Here is a 20251-nt window from a genome sequence, read left to right as displayed (position 1 = left end):
GCAGGCTACCTGGTGGACTTCGCCTCCTTCCCTCCACAAAAAAGAGCGAGGGAGGGAATTAGGGAGGCTGGGGGGTGGAACGGGGAGGGGAGAAGCCCCAAAAACGCAAACCGCCTGCCTGCCCGGGGACCGCATTTTGAGGCGAGGCGAAGGCTCCGGCACGGGAAAATGGAGCTTTCCCCGCGGCCGTGCCCGAACTACAGCTCCCAGAAGGCAGCTGCAGCCCCGCCGCCTTTGCTGGCGGTCGCCGCGGCCCCCCTGGGCCGTCCACGGGGGTGTGGGGCGGGATGCGGGTGTTGGGGTGCGCGCCCCGTGTTTGGGGTGCGCTTGGGCTCCGCAGCTGGGCTGCTGCTCCCCAGAGCCCGAGGGGGAGGCTTCACGGAGAGCGTGGGTGAGAGAGAGGTGGCCTGCAGCTGGGACACAGTTATTAATTACTGGGGCACGAGCTGTTAATTGCTGGCAGGGTTTGTTACATGTTACTGGCGACCCTGCTGGATCCAACCCTCTTTCGACTCTGTTCTCCTTCCCACCCTCTTTTCTACTGTGCCACAGCCTTTGTCTTCCCTCGTCGAACATACTCCTTTTTCCTGCGTTGTTTAGGAGAGAATCAGCAGTGAAATGCCAACGTTGATTTGTAAGTGTTGGCTTCAAATTCTGAAGTCCAGGTTGGGACACAGCCTTGGGGCATGTTGAACAACCTGTCTGTACCCTGCTCACCGTGAGAGACATGGCACGCAGTGTGGTTAGGCGAGGAACCTCCTGTAACGAAGCTGAGCAGGAGGTTTGCAGGAGCTGAGTGTGCCCAAGCACACAGAGGGGCTGCTGGCTGCTTTTTCTCTTCCAAAACCCTGTAGTTGCAGTTTACCATCAGTAGATGTCAAGTGGGCAGCTGGCCTGCCCTGGGATCTGACGCGTCAGTGCACAACACAATTAAAACCCCTGCACAGCAGTTCTTCGTGCAGTGTGGTTTGGTGGGGGATTTGCACCCTCCCACCTGCCCTTCCCTTGATATTCCCCAGCTGGGTGCACAACAGACAAGTTTGGCTATGGGACGGCTGTGAAAGGAGCAGGGGAGGGGTACCTGGGCCTTGCCTTTCTCTTGTCAATCCCTTCTGCTTGCTTTTAGTTACCTTTCCGCACGATCCTCTTCTGCTCTGATGGCAAAATGTTCCCATTCCCCAGATACTGACGTAGAGAAACATCAGGCCAAGCCAGGCATCTCAGGTGTGAAATACATTTTAATTGAGTTTAGGGTTCTGTAGTTTGTTGCTCTGCTGAGCATGGGCTGTCCAGAAGGTAAAGCAGACAGAGGTGGAGGAGAGGGTGAAGGAGTGCAAGAGGGATGGAAACAGAGAAGGTCAAGAGGAGCAAATGAGAGCATGTTAATTTTTATGACTGTGTTTTAATATATCGCCCCACAGCACTATGCCCTGACCCACAAGACCTCACAGAGCCCGGAGGCTGACAGCACACACACAGACAGCCAGTGACGGACAGTGGTGCACTTCAACACCAAGCTGCTGGCAAGCACAGCTCAACACAGCACAGCACTCAGAGTGGAAGGAAGAGATGCTTGGGTCCCACCACGGCTCAGCACAAACACGCCTGGGGCACGATGATGCTGTAGGCCAGTACACATACACCTACACACATGCACAATGAGAGCGAGCCACTGGTGACACTCGTCCAAACACAGCTACAGGTGCGACACTTGTCCAAACGCACCAGCCGACGCACATATGTTCACGGCACATACTTCAGTGTACAACGTAAACGCACTGGGCAGCACGCTCCCATAGTCTAATATGTGAACAGAGTGACTCAGACATGGCCCTGCACAAAAATAAAAGACACAAAATGCCTAGATCCAGAAATGCTTATGACCCCAAAGCAAGGGACAAGGTGCAGACCTCTCTTTCATCCTTCACCTGGGTACATCTAGCCAGGGATACCTGAACTCATGCGGCTCTGAGGTGAGAGGAAACCAGGTGACAGAGGGGGAAGAAAGAGCAAAAAAGGAAGCAGTGGAGGGAAGGAGGATTCAGAGTCTGTGATGTGGGAAAGAGCAGCAGGGTGGCTGTGCCCTGGGGACAATGTTCAAAGAACACTTGGGTTGCGAAAATTGTGTCCAGCAAAACGTGCTTCATCGCCAAGCTCTTCCTCAATCCTGCAGGAGAGAGAGACAGCAAACATCAGGCCCTTGCTGTGAGGGAGCATCAGAGGCACCAGTGTTTGAGGGGTAGAGTGCATCAGCCAGGAAGCTGAAATGGGACAGAGGAGCTCTGTTCCCACCAGCTGCTGGGGAGGGGGGGAGCACACCACCATGCCAAGGAGGAGGGAAGGAAGGAAGGAGTCTGCTCCAGAGATCTCCCCAGGTTCCTACTTTCACCTCTGTACTTTGTCTTCTTAACATTTCCCCCCTAAGCCCATCCTGCCCTTGGGCTTCCAGCTTCTCCCACACCATTTAGTTATTCCCCATTCTCTTGTTTGTGTTTTTGTCCCTGGAGCCCCTTACCTCATGAGCTGGTTGTATTTAGCCAGACGTTCAGACCTGCAGGGAGCACCCGTCTTTATCTGTAAAGCATTTCCCAAAACAAAAGACTGTAAGCCACACTTACAACTTGCACCAGTTTCCCCATGGGGGGAGCAGGAGACGCTGTCTTCACACCTCTTCTTTTTCCTCCAAGCCTGTGCATAGCCTGGGTTTCACCTACCTGCCCAGTGCACAGTCCTACAACCAGATCAGCAATGAAAGTGTCTTCGGTCTCCCCAGACCGGTGACTCACCATCACACCCCAGCCATTCTCCTGGGCCAACTTGCAGCTGCAAGGAGCAAGAAATGCAATCAGTAGCTCCCCCTCCTATACCCACCACCTGAGTAGGGGGAGATCCAGGCACCCTCTCCTCCCACCCTCAGCATCCTCTCTGGTAGAGACACAGGTCTATTCGTCCAACGAATAGCATGACACCCTGCTGCGGTTCTTCCCCAACCCTTTCACAGAACAGCAGGGGCAGCAGGGTGGACTCACGCTTGGATGGCCTCCGTGACAGATCCAATCTGGTTGACTTTGAGCAGGAGGCAGTTGCAGGCCTTCTCTTCAACAGCTCGCTCAATGCGCTTGGGGTTTGTCACCGTCAGGTCGTCTCCCACTATCTGAATCCCAACATTGGCTGTGAACTTGGACCAGGCCTCCCAGTCATCTTGGTCAAAGGGATCCTCAATGGAGACCACTGAAGGGCAACAGAAGAGACAAGAGTCAAAGCTTACCTTTCTTCCCACCCCTAAAACATGGAAGGGATGCACCCGTTATGTATGCAACACCAGTGCTGATTCCCTACTGCCAAGCAGAGCAGCTCACCTGGATAATCACGTACAAAGCTTTGGTAAAGGTCACCAAGCTCATCTGCAGAAATGTAGCGGCTTGGGTCATCTGGGGACTTGAAGTCCAGGTCATATTTGCCATCCCGGTGGAACTCAGAGGCTGCCACATCCATACCGATGACAATTTTGTCTGTGTAGCCAGCCTTGTCGATAGCTTCCTTGAGGAGCTCCAGAGCTGGAAGGAGGAGAGTTGCATTCAGGAGCTCCCTTAGGAAGATCCTGAGAGCAGGAGCCACTGAGAGTCTGATGGTGTGATGGGAGAGGGAGAAAGGAGCCCAGAGCACAGCAGAAACATGCCACTGGGCTGTGGATGCTGCATCCAAAGGGATGAGCAAGAATTAAAATACGATACCACAGCTCAGTGACAAGTCATGGAGAGGCCTTGTAAAGGTCTGCACATGTATGAAAGATTTGTATGGAGAGGCTGTGAACAGATCAAGGTCACCCCAAGGAGGAGGAGCTTAGAAGCCATCCCCTAACACAGGAGGAGGTCGATGTCCTCAAGGCATCATACTTTGAACCAATGTTTGGGGAATGCTGTGAGCTGGGTGTAGAAGGGCCTTGGTCACAGCATTGCAGGCAGGGATACCCCATCCGTGTGTGGCTCTCACCTTCACTGTTTTCCAGGATGTTGGGGGCAAAGCCTCCCTCGTCACCCACATTGGTAGCATCCTTGCCGTATTTCTCCTTGATGACACTCTTGAGGTTGTGATAGACTTCAGCCCCGATGCGCATGGCATCACGGAAACTTTCAGCTCCCACAGGCAGGATCATGAACTCCTGCATGGCCAATTTGTTGCCTGCGTGGGAGCCTCCATTGATCACATTGAAAGCCTGGAAGAGTCCAGAAGAGAATCAGAGCTGAAGGAACCTATCTTGGTACCGCCTGGACAAGGTTCTCAGATGGGTAAATATGGCCATTCATAGCATACCATATCCCACAGAATAACATAACACATCAGCTGCAGAGCATCAGACCAAAGCCACATACAGCCCAGGATCCTCCTTCTAACAGTGGCTTGAAGCAAATGACTGGAGAGGACTTTCCCACCAGTTTCCCTCTTGGAGTTCTCCCAAGCTGTATATGTTTATCTGTGCATTCAGCAATGCTACATCAGTCTCTCTTCCAAGACCTTTCTCCTTGGCCCCAAGAAAATTTTAGCATCTACAATACCCTTTGTGAAGGAGCTTCACAGAGCAGCTACCCTTGTCTTGAACTGTGCCCCAGAGGGTTCACATGATGCCTCTCTGGTTCTTGTGCTAAGAGGGAGCAGTTGATCCTCAATCAACCTCCACCACAATGTCTGTGTCCTTCTCAGCCCCTCTCTTCCATATTGAAGCCTCGTAGTTTACATAGTCCTTCCCTTTACAAAAGCTGGTCCACATCTTTTATCTCTCTCTTATCCTTTCCTGAGTCTTTTCCAGTTCCCCTCTACCCTTGTGGTGATGGGGAGGGCAGAACCTTATGCACCACTCCAGGAACAGGCCTTTTGTTCTTGAGTCCTTCCCTGACAAATCTCAGGCTTTAGCTTGCTTTCCTGACAATGCATTCGGCTGATGTTTCAGTCCTGTATCCCTTCCTTCTCTACCTCCCAACACATTCTTTGAAGTTTCTTTAGAAGTTTCTGAATGTGGATGTCAAGGACAGAGTCTTACTGGCACAGGAAGGATGAGATCAGAGTTGCCAGCCAGGTCAGCAATATGCCGATACAGGGGGACATCCTTCTCTGCAGCTCCTGCCTTGCACACAGCCAGTGAAACTCCCAGGATAGCATTGGCACCAAACTTGGCTGTGGGCAAAAATTAGGAGTTAAGCTTCTCTAGTGCCTCCCTCCTGCCCCACAGGTGCCCTTGCCAGACCAGCCTTGGTCTCGCCCACTCCAATCCTCCCTCCGCCCACCTGTGCTCTTTAATTCCCAGACCAAAATAAATAAAAAATTACATTTGTTCTCTGTGCCATCCATCTCAAGCATCAGATTGTCAATCTTCTCTTGATCTACAACAGAGAGGCCCTGCAAGAAAGAAAGAGCTCCTGAGAAGGGGAGGTTGAGAAGAGTAGTTGTCTCTCCTCTGTGAGGAAGGAGATGTTGATGCAGCAGCTGGGGATACATGGACCTTTTTTTTGGCTTGTGGGGGAATATATACACACAAAGCTCTGGATATCAGTGCCTTGGCATGTAGTCAGATTAGGTAATCAGGATGATGTTACTGCAGTGCGGTGTAGATGCACCTGCGTTGGATAAAGGATCAGCAGCAGCCCAGGCGAGGCCACACAGAACTCAGCGCACAGGACTCACTTGAGGATTTACCCAGCCTTTTGGCATCTTCCAGGGAGCTTTGTGGTGCTATGGCTACACAGAAGCTTGGCAAAACAGTACATGCTCAACCCCAAGCAAGCGAATGTAAACTGGACGGAGCCGTGCCTGGGAAGGAGGTGGAGAGCAGGGTGAGGGCCAACACGGGGAGCCCTCCACCAGGCCACGCATTTCTCAGGGCTGAGGGGAGCTGGGCTCTCAGCCAGACCCCTCACAGGCTGCATGGGGCGCGATGTGTGGCATTAGCTCAGCTCTCTTCAGAGCAGGCTCCAGGTCTTTGGCCGTGAAGGGCTTACAGATGTGACACCACCCACCGCTCTGCAAGGCCGCAGGCTGTGCAGGGGGTGCTGCCAGATCTCGCAGAGGTATGGTCATCGCTCACCACACCGTGAACGCTGCAGGAGAAGAAGGTGGGACAAAAGGGTGTGAGGTTGCAGACATGTGGATGGTATTAAGTGCTTGAGGAGGAGCACATCTGAAAGAGGGACAGAGCTCTACGTGGAGCACCAAGGGCATTAGTTAGGCCGTACAGATGCTGCAGTGGACCGGGTAGGGTTAAATCCTTTCTACTCAGAGAAAAGATCCCTGCGGACACATACAAGCATGAAGGGCAGGGGGGTGTGCCCGGGTTCACAGAGCATCACTGTGTCTGTCAACCCAGTGAGATGAAGAGAGGCAGAAACAGAGATCAGGTGGAAAGAGACGGAACAGAGTAAGCGTTCAACAAGGGAGAACAAAGAGAAATCCTTACAGAGCCCACGAGAGCTGGGGCGACAGTGCTGTTGATATGATCCACGGCCTGCAGGACCCCTAAAGAAAGGAATAGACAGAGAAAGAAAGAGAGAGAGAGAGGGTGAGGCAAAGAAGAGAATGGAGAGAGGGAGGGAGAGGACCAGTAGATAGTCTGAGAGAGGGAGACAGTGAGGGGAAGATCGAGGCCTGATCTTTCACGTGACACTAAGCCTGTGCCTCCAAGGTCCCACGGAGGGCACATTACATTAGTGGATGAGCAGTACCCTCCGGTGGAGCCCCCTGAGCAGGCAGCCCCAGGTACAGGGTGCAGAGCAGGCACCTCCCCACCTTTTCCAAGGAAACGGGACTTGTCGTTATCTCGTAGCTCCAGTGCTTCGTAGATACCAGTGGATGCACCGCTGGGGACCGCTGCTCGAAACATGCCTGAGGGAGAGCAAAACATATGTGTGAGTAGAGCAGAGGACGAGAAGGAGAGAAAGCTCTCATGCGTTCTGCTTCTGGCGAAAAGACACAGCAACCATGTATGCCAACAGCCCCACTGGCTGCATACGGCTGGTCTTGTCAGAGGCGGAACACCAGAGTAAGAGAAAGAAATCCATACAGTGTTTCCAGACTGGTAAACCTGGATCTCAGCCACTAAGAGGTCTGCGCTGTTCCCAGAACTACAGATAACATGCAGAAATCTGACTTTTCAGCCCTCGTCCTGGTACCCCTACCTGCACACTTCCAGAGGCAGACTGACACACAGCTGCCAGACTGGGGCTGGATTTTTACCTCGGTGAAGAAAGAAGAGACTAGTTGGATGCCACTCACACTCCTCACGCCTCTCATCCCACCTAGCTTTTGGCCCAATGCAGTTGCAGCTCTTCCATTTGAGACACATATATGCCTGCACCGAGATGTCAGGGACAAACCTTCCCACAACTTCATGAGCATGGCCATGGATGTACTGCCAAACTTGTAACGTGTCCCAGGAGCAAAAGCACAGCTGCAGGAGGGCATTGCGTGGATAGAACATAAATATATATATAATTATGTCTACGTTAATGAAAATAACCACCCCTGCTACTATCAGACACCTGGGCCAAGCCATCTGCACGGCACTCAGCTGCATATGTCTCACAGGATCACAAGTAGGAACCAGAAGATTTTTCTCTTTCCCTGGGATGCCGTCTGCTGGGAGCTCACTGATCCTACATGCTCTTGGCCGAGGCTGCTGTGCAGACCCAGCCCCTCTGGCACGGGCAGGACTTTCCTGCACCTCTCGTCCTCACCCGCTTACCTTTGTGTGTGTACAAGTCCACCTCAACAGTGGGGTTCCCACGGGAATCCAGGATCTCTCGGGCGTGGATCCTCTCAACCGCCATGGTGAATCTGTGAGCAGAAGAGAAGATAATGCTCAGCTCTGAGCTGCTCTGAGAGGCCTCAGACTGTACTCAGGACCTGGTGCTCACCCTTCTAACGTCTGGGCAGCAAGAAGGATGCTCAGGGAAGAGCTATCTTAGGGGCTGGAACTCAAACTCCAAGCAAATTTAGACTAGAGGGGAGATGTGAAAACTGCGATCCAAAGCCTAGAATATGGGAACCTACCCATGTTTTGTCCGGGAGCTGATGCTCTGTTTCAGTCCATCCCACCCCTTTACCTCAGACAACAAGCAGGGAGCTCCCCACTCTTGCCCTGTGCAGCAGGTGTGTGCCCCCCCTTCCCAGGGCTTATGGTGGGAGTCAGGGCAGCAGGCACAAAATGCCACAGAAGCCCGGGCAGCGGAGAGAGAGGGCTGAGCTGGCACAGCCCCAGCCTGGTGCCGGGGCTCCCAGCACCTCACTTTTCCCCACGGCGGGTGAGGAGCATCCCTAGTGGGCCCAGGGGAGCCCGTGCTGTGCCTCTGCCTCTCCTCACCCCTCCGCAGGCCGCAGCAAGGGGAGCTGCCCCAGGAAGGCGCCATCCCGCAGGGCACCGCGGCAGCCCCTGTGAGGGACCGGGCCGGCCGCACCGAGGCCCGGTGGCCTGGGCAGCCATTTTGCGTGAGGATGCAGTGCCTGACACAAAGGAGGAGCAGCTCTGAGGGCGGAGGGAGGGAAACATGGCTGGCCCAGGTGCTGGGGCTGCCCCCAGCTCACGGCCCCACCATGCCCGAAAGGATGCAGGAGGTGTCTCCGTCTGATGGGGGTGGGGGTGGGGTGAGGGTGAGGAAATCTGACATTTTGGATGCGGCTGTTGAAACCTGAGGAGGAAAACAGGCTTGTGGTTGAGGATGGCCATTTGGGAGAGCTTCTTTTCCTGGAATTTTCTCCCTAGGGTCTCCAGAATAGCTCTGTCCACCCCATCCCACCTTCCAATTCCCCCAGACTGGCCTTGCATGTCTCCCCACTTCCCCCAGCTAGCTGCAGGGCTGTGCAACGTCGGGGAGCAGCCCCGCCAGGAACGAGCAGGATCCTGCCAAATGTCTGTCACTGCCACCCCCTGCCATCGCCAGGTTTTCTCCCCCTGGCTCCCCCAGATGATTCATTTAAAACTGAGTGGAGCTGGAACCACGTGAACTCACTGCAGGGGCCAGGCCTGGGGGGGCAAGCATGGGGCAGCAGGTGTTTTTTTCTCAGCCGGAATCGTGCCTTGGTCTGTGTGCATGGGGTACGGGCAGCACAGGAGCTCGGCCCATGTATGTGTGTTGGGGCTGCTGCAAAAGGGCATCATGGCAGGGAGAGGGGCTAAGAAACAGGCTGGGAAAGCCAGGGTCAGCTCCTGATCCCATTGCCTCTGGTGCATGGAAATCACAGGGATGTGAGGAAATCACACCGCTTTGAAGTTTCATCAAATCTTGCAGTGCTGGGGAGTTTCGGTGGGGGAAACCAGGACTCTCCGAAGCCTATGCGGGGGCCCTTCACGGTGTCCATCTGGGCTGGGATCCCCCTCAGCCGTGCTGGCAGCGCTCCTCACGCCATCTGGCACACACCGCAGGAACTTCCTCGGGAGCCGTGCCTGCGCAGCTGTGAGCTTCCTTCACAGCAGTGCCCTGGCTGCGCCCCAGCAGCCTCCGCAGGGGAGGGAGGACCAGCACCCTGTTAAAGTGACTCTTGGCACAGCGGGGGCCTGACGACAAGACCTGTGTCAGATGCAGTGCCCCTGTTTATGTGATCATGTCGCCCCGTCACATCCCTCTGCCTGCATCCACCTGCCCTATTTTGGGGCAGCTCCAAGGAAGCCAGATGACAACCTTGCTAGCCCCACTCCATCACTACCTGGATCTCTTCTTCCTCCCCCCCCCCCATATCCTTTTCTCCACTTCTGCTGCTTCCCCTTGTCCCCCCTGCTGTTTGCCCTCTGTCGAACAGTGCAAAGAACCACCCTAAAATCCCTGGCGTCAGCTGCACTGTCCTGAAAGGAGGTCAGAGGCGGATAAGCTGGGATAAGGGATTGGGACAGAGCCATAGCCGGGAACCCGTTGACACAGTGAAGAGGAGAGGGCAGCCAAGCTGGAGGCAGGGCAGCCTCCCTTGAGCAGGGGCTGGGCAGGGCACCCTGGCATTGCCCCTGCTGCATCGCCTTCCCGTGGGCGCTGCTTCGTGGCAGTGCCAGTCAGCAGGGCGCTGCCTGAATAAAGTCCATGCCGCAGCAAGCCCCCTTCCCTGCCGAGCAGGCCAGCACTGCACATACCTCTCCCCGGAGCCACCACCACCACCACCACCAGTCCTGCGAGCTGAGGACCCGGTGCTGCTGCGATTCCCCCGGGCTGGGCACTGCTCCCAGGAAGCCCGCACTGCTGCAGTGTCGTGGCTGATGCAGCTCTCTCCTGCTCGACTGTCACCTCCTCTCCCTGCTGCCCCCCTCCCCCTGCGCGGCGTGGGGTTGCGATGATAGGAAAACGTTTCCCCTCCTCCCTCCTTCTCCCAGGGACCAGGCTGCGCTCTCGTGTTTGTGTCAACACCTCGGGAGACTGGGGGACGGTCTGCTCTAAGGCTGGGTCCTTTCCCCAGCGGTACCCAAACTGAGCTCTGCCTCTCCCCACTCCCAACCCCTTCCCCCCGGGTAAAGCTCCATCCCACAGCATCTCCCTGCAGTGCCCTTGGGAGCACCACCTATGTTTGCTGGTTGCCCCCCCCCCCCACCTCGAAATCTCCCAGATTCACGTCTGAAATGATCCTTGCCGGGGGGGTAGGGAAGGAGGGAGCACCTGAAATTAAAATACGAGAGAAAAGTGAGCAGGGTGGGGGTGAGGAGAAATCGGTGGGAGGAGCAGGGGGAGGAAGCGAGGGGGGTTCGGTGGCTAACGCCGCTCGCCCGCGGTCCTTCTCTGCAGGGACCCGGGTACGTGCGGGGTTTGGAGGGCACAGGGTGGGGGGCACGGGCACGCGTGCAGTGAGGGGGGCGCTGGCCACGGGGGGACACTTACCTTCCTAGGGCGGGGGCGAACGAGAAATGGAGAAAGTGCTGGCGGAGAGGAGAGAGGCTGGAGCTGCGGAGGGATGCAGGACCTCAAGGGGAGAGGATGTGTCCTCTAAGCCGGCGGCGGCGGCGGCGGCGGCGGGATGGAGCCGCCCCTGATAGGGCCGGGACGGCAGCATGTGACCCGGAGCTGCGATGAGTCAGGGTTTAGCAAAGCTTTGCAAACAGCACGTAGGGGATGGAGGCAGAGAGAGAGAGAGACAGACAGGGCACAGACAGAGACAGATGAGGGTGAGAGAGCCGGGGGATAGGAGTGGGTGGGCAGGATAAACAATTCCAGACACTCCAGTCTCATTAATTGTTTTTATTCAAATCAGAAAATCTTGTAGGATTTTTGGAGCCATAAATCAAACCACACAACTTGTAACTCTCCCCTTTCCCCTTTTCCCTCTTGGGCCTGCTTCGCATATATGCGTGCAGTGACTGCAGAAACACTGCAGTAACTTAGGGCAGCACCCAGGAGCAGGGTGGGTAACCCTCCTCCCTTCGCCAGGGGCAAAATGAGGTGAAGGTAGCTCTGACGCCTGCAGCTCTTGCTTTGCCAGCCACACATGGGGATAGGCATCTCCAAATCTTCACAGGAAACAGGTATTAAAACCCGGGGTCACTCAGTCATATCACCCTGGAGAGACCCCTCCGTTTCCTGAAAAAGGAAAGAAGATGTTAAACGCCTGGCTTCTTTTCCCCTTTCACCTCTCACTTGTGCTATTGGGGCCAGGAATGGCAAGCAGGTTGTGAAGCCCAATCTATTGCAGGCTCCTCTGCCCTTGGGACTGACCTCCCTCAGCCCTTTCATCACGTAATCTAGAGGAGGAGGGGCTTATCAGCATGCCTGATCCTCTGTCTTTACATACTTCTTACTCCCCACCCCCTGCCCTGTGCTGTTCTTACCTTTTCCTCTTCCTGCCTTTTCTGACGGATTTCATTTGCCTCTGCACGCTCATCTTGCTCAAACAATTCCTTGTCGAGGCGTTCCAGGCGTGGCAGCAGGACCAGGACCTCCAGCCGGTAATTGGGTTCATCAGAGCATGGATTGTCCAACAGCACCAGCGCCTGCAGCATGGGGAGTACCTGCAGTTTTGCCACTTCCTGGAAGGTGCTGATCCCATTGTTCCTTTAGAAAAGGGAGCACAGTGTGCAGTAGAGATACACGTAAGTAAGTCAAAAGGACCCCTCAGAGCAGTAAGCTGACAAGACAAAGCAAAACTTAGCAGCATGACAGACCATTGACCTGTGATCTAAGATCTAGATCTGTCTGGAGCTCCCCAAAGTGGGGGACAAAACCAACATCTCCTCTGGATTTCTCTGTGCTCGAACAGCCCGTTGAATTGTCTGATGTTGCCATTTCCCTTTATAGCAAATGCCTGGAAGTAAAGGGCACTTGTGGTCAGGGCCAGTACGCGAAGGAAAAGTATGATGTGGGATCTGGGAGTGACTGGAGAGGTAGAGCTTTTCTGAGAAGCTTGAAGAAGCCCTGGCTGTTACAGCGCTAGATAGCTGAGCTAGTTAAAGGCTGTAAAGTTCAACCCATTCAACTTCCAGAGAAAACAGAAAATCCTAGCGACCTAAATGGGAGTACAGCCTGATGAAGGGGTCTCTAGTCCCGACACGAAGCAAGGAGGACCCACCGTAGATTGAGGTACTGCAGGCACTTCATGCTGCTACAGAATCCATCCAGGGTTTCAAGCTGGTTGTCACGCAGGTGCAGAGTTGTCAGCTGCTCCAGCGCCTCAAGGCCCTCAAGGCTCCTGATGGCGTTCTGGGCCTCAGCAGGGAGACAGGAAGACAGCAGGAAAAAGAAGAGCACACAGGAGAGGGAACAGCAGTTATTTCTGGTCTGTCAAGCTCTTTCTACCCTTCAGACTCCCTACCACTCCTAAGCAGCCTTCTCTGAAGCTGGGTGTCACACGTACATAACAAAGGAGGAAAGAAGGCTACAAAAACTGCACTGGAAATTTTAGAGATAGAGGATGAAATACCTTGAGAATGTGACTGCAGCTCTAGGCTTGCACCTCTGTTTAGGATCTTTGATGCCTGTTAGACTCACAGAAAGTTAGATGGGAAGGGACCTCTGGAGGTCTCTATCTAATACCTTGCTTAGAACCAGGCTAACTCCAAGGCTATGTGAGGTTGCTCAGGGCCTTGCTTGAATGAGGTCTAAGCATTCAGGTTCAGGGACCAAGTTTGCTGAAAAAGAGTTTCCCGTACCATCACCTGGTGACTGAGACAAAAAACGTGCCAGATGAGACTTTTTTCTCCAACACAGCCTCTATGCTGGTAGAGACGTGCCATGATTCAGATTTACCAGGGCATGTACTACTGGGTCACCTACTCTACTGCCAGCACAACATCCATGGCAGTGCCTGATGTGAGCCCCTGAGCAACTGTGTGGAAAGCAAGGACCTGAGCATAGCACAAATGTATTTAAGGCATGAATCACCAGCCCCTCTCAGTCACACAGTCCATGTAGTCCAGGGATCTTCCAATGTCAGCTGCTTCTCTTATGGGAGAAATCTTCTGCCAAGAAGTCTCCCCTTCTAATCCTCTAGAACGAGAAGCAGGCTGCATGATCCTGGCAGAGGCTGCAGGGATCTAGGGGTTGTTGGTTGATTTAAGTGTTTCTTAGTATAAAATTTATTAGCTGTCCAAAAGAACAGCTTCTTGCAACAAATCTGACAATTTTATGGCAGGAAGAATTTGCCTTATCAGTTTAAAATTCCCCATCATTGATTTCATTCACTTCACTGTGATCTGTTTTATGAGATAGGGAAGCACAAAGTTCTTAATTTCAGCAATAGTTTCACAGCACATTTTTGGCTGGAAAAGACCACTAGAGGCCTCCTGCCCAACCCCGGGCCAACAGCAGTGCTAGCATCAAAGCTGGATCAGGATGCTCATGGTGTTGTGCAGCCAAATTTGGGAAATCCTTGGCAATTACATCATCCCCGCCACATACTCCAGCCCAGAGCTGAGCAGACTTCACTTGCAATTGTGGTTTAGGGCTGTAGTCTCTAAGGATGCAGATACACGAACAGGAGACGGAGAGAGCTATCACCTGTGTTGGGAGAGTTATTTTTCTCCATATTGGCTGGAATGGTGCCATGTTTAGGATTTAGGAGGAAAATAATATTGATAACACACTGATGTTTTGGTTGTTGCTGAGCAGTGCTTGCGGAGTCACGGACTTTTTAACTTCTCATACTGCCCTGCTAATGAGGAGCTGGGGGTGCACAAGAAGCAGGGACACAGCCAGGATAGTTGGCCCAAACTGGCCACGGGGATATTCCATACCACGTGATGTCAAGCTCAACAATAAAACTGGGGGGAGATGAGGGGGGAACACACTGTTTCTTGGGGTCTGGCTGGGCATTGGTCAGGGGGCGGTGAGCAATTGCATCACTCCTTTCCTTTCCTTTCCTTTCCTTTCCTTTCCTTTCCTTTCCTTCCCTTCCCTTCCCTTCCCTTCCCTTCCCTTCCCTTCCCTTCCCTTCCCTTCCCTTCCCTTCCCTTCCCTTCCCTTCCCTTCCCTTCCCTTCCCTTCCCTTCCCTTCCCTTCCCTTCCCTTCCCTTCCCTTCCCTTCCCTTCCCTTCCCTTCCCTTCCCTTCCCTTCCCTTCCCTTCCCTTCCCTTCCCTTCCCTTCCCTTCCCTTCCCTTCCCTTCCCTTCCCTTCCCTTCCCTTTTTCCTTCCCTTTTTCCTTCCCTTCCCTTCCCTTCCCTTCCCTTCCCTTCCCTTCCCTTCCCTTCCCTTCCCTTCCCTTCCCTTCCCTTCCCTTCCCTTCCCTTCCCTTCCCTTCCCTTCCCTTCCCTTCCCTTCCCTTCCCTTCCCTTCCCTTCCCTTTTTCCTTCCCTTTTTCCTTCCCTTCCCTTCCCTTCCCTTTTTCCTTCCCTTCCCTTTTTCCTTCCCTTCCCTTCCCTTCCCTTCCCTTCCCTTCCCTTCCCTTCCCTTCCCTTCCCTTCCCTTCCCTTCCCTTCCCTTCCCTTCCCTTCCCTTCCCTTTCATCTTTATCTCAGCCCACAAGTTTTTATCTTTTTCTCAAAATTTTCTCCCCCAGTCCCACTGAGAGGGGGAGTGAGTGGACAGCTGTGTGGTGCTTATCTGCCTGCTGGGCTAAACCACAACAGTGTCACTGTGCTCTGTTCCTTTTCCATACCCAGGCAGTGATATAGTGCAAGCCCAATTTTAATAAAAGGGGCACAGTCTGAACTGGTGGGGTAGGAGAACAGTTCGGGACAGGGTCACTTTGTGAAACGACATTTTGTGGAAAAGGAGGACTTCAGTGGAAATTGGACAAGGGAGACTCTGGACCTGCTGGGCCAAGTAAAGAGGATAATTTGATGAGAAAAGAAGGAAAGACTGAAATTTAGTGAAGGTAGTGTGAACAAATTAAAAAAGCCAGGATGGATTTGTAAATTCCACTTCAGAGGAAATCAGGAGTGTGTGTGGGAATTAGCGTGGGGAGCTCACAGACCACTGGTCTGTGAAATGAACAGCAACCTGCTGTCACTCTGGCTTTCTCCATTACATCAGTGTGAACAGTTTTAAAGGCTTTGGCCCTGCAAGCACTAACAGGACAACGCAGAATGGATTTTTCCCCTTTTGTTTCTTAAATCAAAGAACATTACAAATGACACCTTTAATTAAACGATCACGTCATCACCTCACCTAATATACCAGTTCCTCACATAGATGTGATGGCTCCATTTCATACGGAAAGCTATTATAATATGTTCCCCAAGACTCCCTCTCCACTTCTTGCGTACCCCGACCTTGCTGTAGCCAGTCTTTGTCACCACTGCCGGACAATGAAGAGGAAGTAACACAGCCCTACTGACAGCAGTGATCTTGAAGCTGATGCGGTTTGAAGCGCCATATGGTACATAATCAGCTCCTGGTTTTCCAGACAGTGGGTAGAACTTTGTGAATGCTAAATTTCTTTGGTAACTGTGTCATACATTAACCAGATTTGATTTAGTTCCTTTAAATTGACCTTTGAATTCCTAACGGATGGATGCCTTGAATCCTGTCCTTGCGGCATCAGCTTCATCTACCTATGGCTCTAGTAATACCAAAATCTTTAGACAGGAAGCAAAGCACTACTGGAAAAGATCCCTCTCCAAAACAGTTTAGTAAGCAGGTGGACATGGGAGACAAATTCAGGCCCACAAGACTCCTGAGACATTAGTCGTTTTTTCTAGTTTTAATAATCATGTCTTGCAGTTTGCCTGCTTCAGATGTGTAGCTCAGGAATTCCTCAGCCATGTCAGGAACTTTCTTTAAATATAGATGCTGCTTTTCCTTCCCTCCAATCACCCACTAAAGTGACTGGTTTTACTTAGAAATTGTATATTGTGTCTAGTGACTTATCCACTTCATCCCTTCTTCCAGCACCTGTAGTCCTGAGATCTAGTTTTTCACCAGAAAATAGAAGGCAATCTCAGCAAGCAATCTCCTCCGTGCTTTCTGTCAGGGAGTACTGAAGAAACAAAACCCTGTAGCTTTTGAAAACCTTAATCATCTTTAATTGCTTTTTCAGAGGTAATGACTCAGGATACCAATCCAGACTTTGCAAGTTGTAGTACTGTGTGATATATGGGAGTAAGCTAACATACTTGCTTCACTTGTGTCTCTAGGATTAAACGTTCCCTGAGGCAATTGTTTATGATATAAGGAAATTGCTTCTTCTATCTTAGTTTCACTGTGATGTTTAATCGGTTTCTTTTCTGGCAGCTGAAGATATATGTGAATCATATCACTGTGCTGTTGTTAAACTCATATTTGATTAGCCCCATCACAGAGGAGAAAGAAGCATCACCTCCCCCTGTGCCACCCGGAGCACACCACTGACCTCTGAGGTCCTGCAACAAGCGGAGTGTGACCTTGCCTAACACTGCCAGGAGGAGAATACTGCTGTCCCTTAGGTGGCTGAGAAGGAAGAACGCAATGCACTGAACATTGCTAACTTCCCTGCTCTCTGCAGAGCAATTACTGGTCAGTTGCTACTTCTTTTGCACTGTTTGAGCAGACATAATAGAAGGATCTACCCAAAAGGAGAGACATTTGTTTCTGTAGCTCTCTGAACTCTGTTCCTCTCAGGCTGTGAAGACAGAACTGAATGGGCTAGCATGTAAATTATGCTGCTTTGAACGGGACAGTGTCTCCCCTCCTCCCACTGCCTGAATTTGCCAGGCTTTGCGGCATCTCACTCCCATTTCCCAAGCTAGCTGATCCCTTACCAGATAGAGGTTCTTGAGCTTGGGAAGATTGAACCCTGCTGTGCTCTCTAGCTTGTTTCCTCGCAGCTCCAGGTTATGCAGGCTGAACAGCGCTTGACTCAGGCCCAGTGCTGTCCGGATTTTATTTCCTGAGTGCCAGAGGAGGAAGAAACAATGCGAGAGTTAATCCCACTCAAAGTGAGCTTCCTATGTGCACAAGAGTAAAGAGAGGTGGTCTGTATCACCTTTAAGGCTGAGGTTGGCTAAGCAGGGGTGAGTAATGCCTTCCATATCCTTGATGTGGTTGTGAGCAAAGCTGATGATCTGGAGGTAAGGCAGTTCCTGCATGCGGGCACTGGTAAGCAGATTCCCATCCACCTTCAGCCAAAGCAGGTGGGTTAGGCTGCTCAGTGGAGACAAATCTTGCAGCTTGTTCTCTGACAAATCCACATACCGCAGGTGAATGAAGCATTCAAGGAGGCTGATGTCTGTCAAGTCCCTATGGGAGAGAGGATGTGAATAAAACACCTCTCATATTCCCCCCCTGCTGCCAGCTCCTCACCACACTGGGAAGGAAGGCTTCCTCCTCTCCCACTTCCCTGCTGTCCTAGGAAGCCTTGCCTGAAGGAGGAAAAAGGCAGGCAATAGGGACAGGCCAGATATGCTGTAAACAAGGCTGAATGCCAAGGAGTGGACCTGTGCTCCTGGCACAGGGAGTACTTCTTCCCATTGAACTGTAGCTGTCAGGAGAGGGAAGAACCAGAGCAGAAAAGAGGATAAGCCTGGGGGATGGGTCTGTTAAGACAGCAGTGGCAACACCAAGGACTGCGAGTAAGGACTTTCCTAGTGGGAAAAAGCCAGTCTAGTCACCTATAGGGCTGGTCTTACTGAGGTCTGTTAGCTCTAGGGTTATTTGGATGGGGCTGAGGCTCCAAACTGCCCCAAAGCCATCATGGCACTGTACTTACAAGTGCGTATTTTAAAGTTTAGCAGTTATCTGGAGTGGATATTTCTTAAAGTGTCTACGGAGAGGGTGCCCTGCTCTGGAGCCCATAGAGACCACAGTGTAGAGCAACGGATGGGCTCCTCTCACTCTGTGGGGACACAGACACCAGTGTGTCTGGCTGTGGTGGAGGCTCGGGGCTGAATGTGGAACAAGCGCAGGCTGGAAGCAGGGCAGCGTGGTGAACATGCCCTGGAAACGCTCCCGCTGCTCGAGGCCAGTCACTGATGGCCTGTGGCTGCACGGCGGCGCGGGGAGGAGGACTTCTCCTCCCACGGCGCGTCGTGCACTCACTTATACTTGGCTTCAAACTTGACGTAGGCGTGCGCCAGGCCGTTGCCGGTTTTGCAGAGGAGGGAGAGGCCCTCCTGCAGCATCTCCTCGGTCAGGGGGCACGGGACCAGCGCCTGGGGGACAGAGCACAGCGCAAACACCGGTAAATGGCGGCCAGCGGAGGCGAGGCGAGGCCGGCTGCCCCCGCCGGCTCCAGCGCGGGGCCTCCCTCACCTGCTCTTCCTCCTCCTGCTCCGACAGCGCCTCCTCCTCCTCCTCCTCCTCCTCCTCCTCCTCCTCCTGACGGAGGTGCTCCTCCTCGCTCAGCTCCTCCTCCTCCATCCTCACGGCCCCCGCTTCCCACCCGGAGGAGGCGAGGCCGCACCGGGACCCCCTGCGCCGAGCGGCGGCCGCTGCGCTGCCATGGGAGCCGGGGGCGGGCCCGGCGCCTCCGCCATAGCAACCGTGCTGACCGGCAGCGCCGGGCCTCGGCCCCGATTTTCCCGTATTTTCCCCGGTTTTCCCGTATTTTCCACCCAGGGTCCTGGCGAGCGCACCCTGGAATCCGCGCCCCGCTTCCCGCAGCTGCACGCAGAGCGCTGCTGTGCCCCGCTGGGCGATGCGAGCTACCGATGGCTCCTTCCCTCGCCACCCGTCTGCTAACAGCCCTCCCGCCTGATTCCCGAGGCTCGCCGCACCTAACCGCAGCGCCCTGTCGTTTTCAGTAGTGAATCCCATTTGGAAAGCACAGGGCACGCCTCAGGCTTCTCCGGAATCACTTCGCGATCCCCCTCTATACTCCCCAGCGCTCCCGGCCCTTCCTAGCTCGGCGACATGCACAGCTCATAGGAGCGCATTCAGGGAATCGAAGGATAGTTTCGGTGGGAAGGGACCACCAGAGGCCACTCGTCCAGCCCCCTGCTCCAAACAGGGCCAGCCTCAGGGTTGCGGTGTGTGACGCTCACCCCCTGGGTGAGCACCTGCAAGGCTGTGGGGCTGGGGAGCGAGCGCTGCACCCCCAGAGCCAGGAGCTCTGCCCGCAGCTGACGGCTGCCCGTGTTTTGCAGCGAATACCAAAGGCCAAGGCCCTACTCCCTTCCTGCACTTTGTCCCCTCGCAGGCTCTGGGTAAAGTCCCTGCAGGGTCGGTGCCACGCTGGCTCTGCTGCTCAGCGTGTGCTGCTCGTGTGGCCAACACATGACTGTCAGGCACGAGCGTCTCAGGCTCCTGCAGCTCGTGCGTCAGCTGCCGTTCCTGCTGCAGAGCGCTCCTCCCATGCTCAGGACCATGAGCAAGCCACCACCGGTGTCCCCTGCCTCATCCCTTCCTGTAGCTGCTTGACTCCCCAGTGCCCATCTCTTTCCCTCACCTGCATTCACTCCCTGGTCATTAACCCACACATTATGTGGTGTTTTTTTTTTTTTAAACCATTATATCTCCTGCAAAAACAACCCACCATACTGAAAGCTTTCTAGCTGTTGCTTTTGTTTTCCAGGAGCTTTAGGGAGCCCTTCAGAGAATTCTTAGAGTCAGCGCAGGAAGAAAAGCAATGACATGCTTTTCTTCCCATTCCTCTCTCCTTTATGTGGAAGAATGGACTGGAAGAAGTAATGTGTGTCTATACGCACACGTTTTATGCGAGTCTTACAATAGCAAGATATGGTTTAGTTGTCTTGTTTCCAGATGACCAAAGACCTTTTTTAGACAAGACAAATTATACAAGGAAACTGAAATCATTAAAACAGAATTTTTATTCAGGCTATACAAAAAAAAAAAAAAAATCCCAAACTATACTGATCGGTAAGGAGGCAACTGTTAGGTTAAGTGGTAAAAGCTCCTCTGCATACCAAGAAAGGAGCACAGAGAG

The 20251-nt window shown here is 53.3% G+C and overlaps 3 protein-coding genes across 7 annotated transcripts in view; 1 reads left to right on the top strand and 2 right to left on the bottom strand.

The window, feature by feature from the left end:
- PHB2 (prohibitin 2) overlaps positions 1-20251 on the top strand; it is a 171761-nt gene that overhangs the window by 56282 nt on the left and 95228 nt on the right. The window lies entirely within an intron of this gene.
- Positions 1221-11000, bottom strand: ENO2 (enolase 2). 2 transcript variants are annotated; one of them, XM_080553893.1, is made up of 12 exons: positions 10842-11000; positions 7733-7824; positions 6778-6873; positions 6449-6507; positions 5325-5394; positions 5039-5172; positions 3994-4216; positions 3360-3557; positions 3030-3231; positions 2715-2823; positions 2516-2574; positions 1221-2167 (listed from the first exon to the last, which is right to left on the bottom strand). In XM_080553893.1, exons 2-12 carry the CDS (start codon positions 7815-7817, stop codon positions 2098-2100), a joined length of 1305 nt encoding a protein of 434 aa, XP_080410019.1. In that variant the 5' UTR covers positions 7818-7824; positions 10842-11000; the 3' UTR covers positions 1221-2097. The 2 variants fall into 2 exon arrangements, with proteins under 2 accessions (XP_080410019.1, XP_080410020.1); XM_080553894.1 differs by lacking the exon at positions 6449-6507 and having other exon boundaries at positions 10842-10996.
- Positions 11184-19727, bottom strand: LRRC23 (leucine rich repeat containing 23). 3 transcript variants are annotated; one of them, XM_080553952.1, is made up of 7 exons: positions 19083-19727; positions 18406-18518; positions 17354-17607; positions 17130-17257; positions 12523-12659; positions 11786-12008; positions 11184-11537 (listed from the first exon to the last, which is right to left on the bottom strand). In XM_080553952.1, the coding sequence occupies exons 2-7, from the start codon at positions 18486-18488 to the stop codon at positions 11499-11501; spliced, it is 864 nt and encodes a 287-aa protein (XP_080410078.1). In that variant the 5' UTR covers positions 18489-18518; positions 19083-19727; the 3' UTR covers positions 11184-11498. The 3 variants fall into 3 exon arrangements, with proteins under 3 accessions (XP_080410078.1, XP_080410076.1, XP_080410077.1); XM_080553950.1 differs by lacking the exon at positions 19083-19727 and adding an exon at positions 18619-19075; XM_080553951.1 differs by lacking the exon at positions 19083-19727 and adding an exon at positions 18619-19075 and having other exon boundaries at positions 12523-12653.

Source organism: Anser brachyrhynchus (assembly GCF_964034855.1).
Source record: "Anser brachyrhynchus genome assembly, chromosome: 1".
Classification (NCBI taxonomy): Eukaryota; Metazoa; Chordata; class Aves; order Anseriformes; family Anatidae; genus Anser; species Anser brachyrhynchus.
The sequence above is the reverse complement of the archived record's forward strand: the minus strand, read 5'-3'. Positions and strand labels throughout refer to the sequence as shown.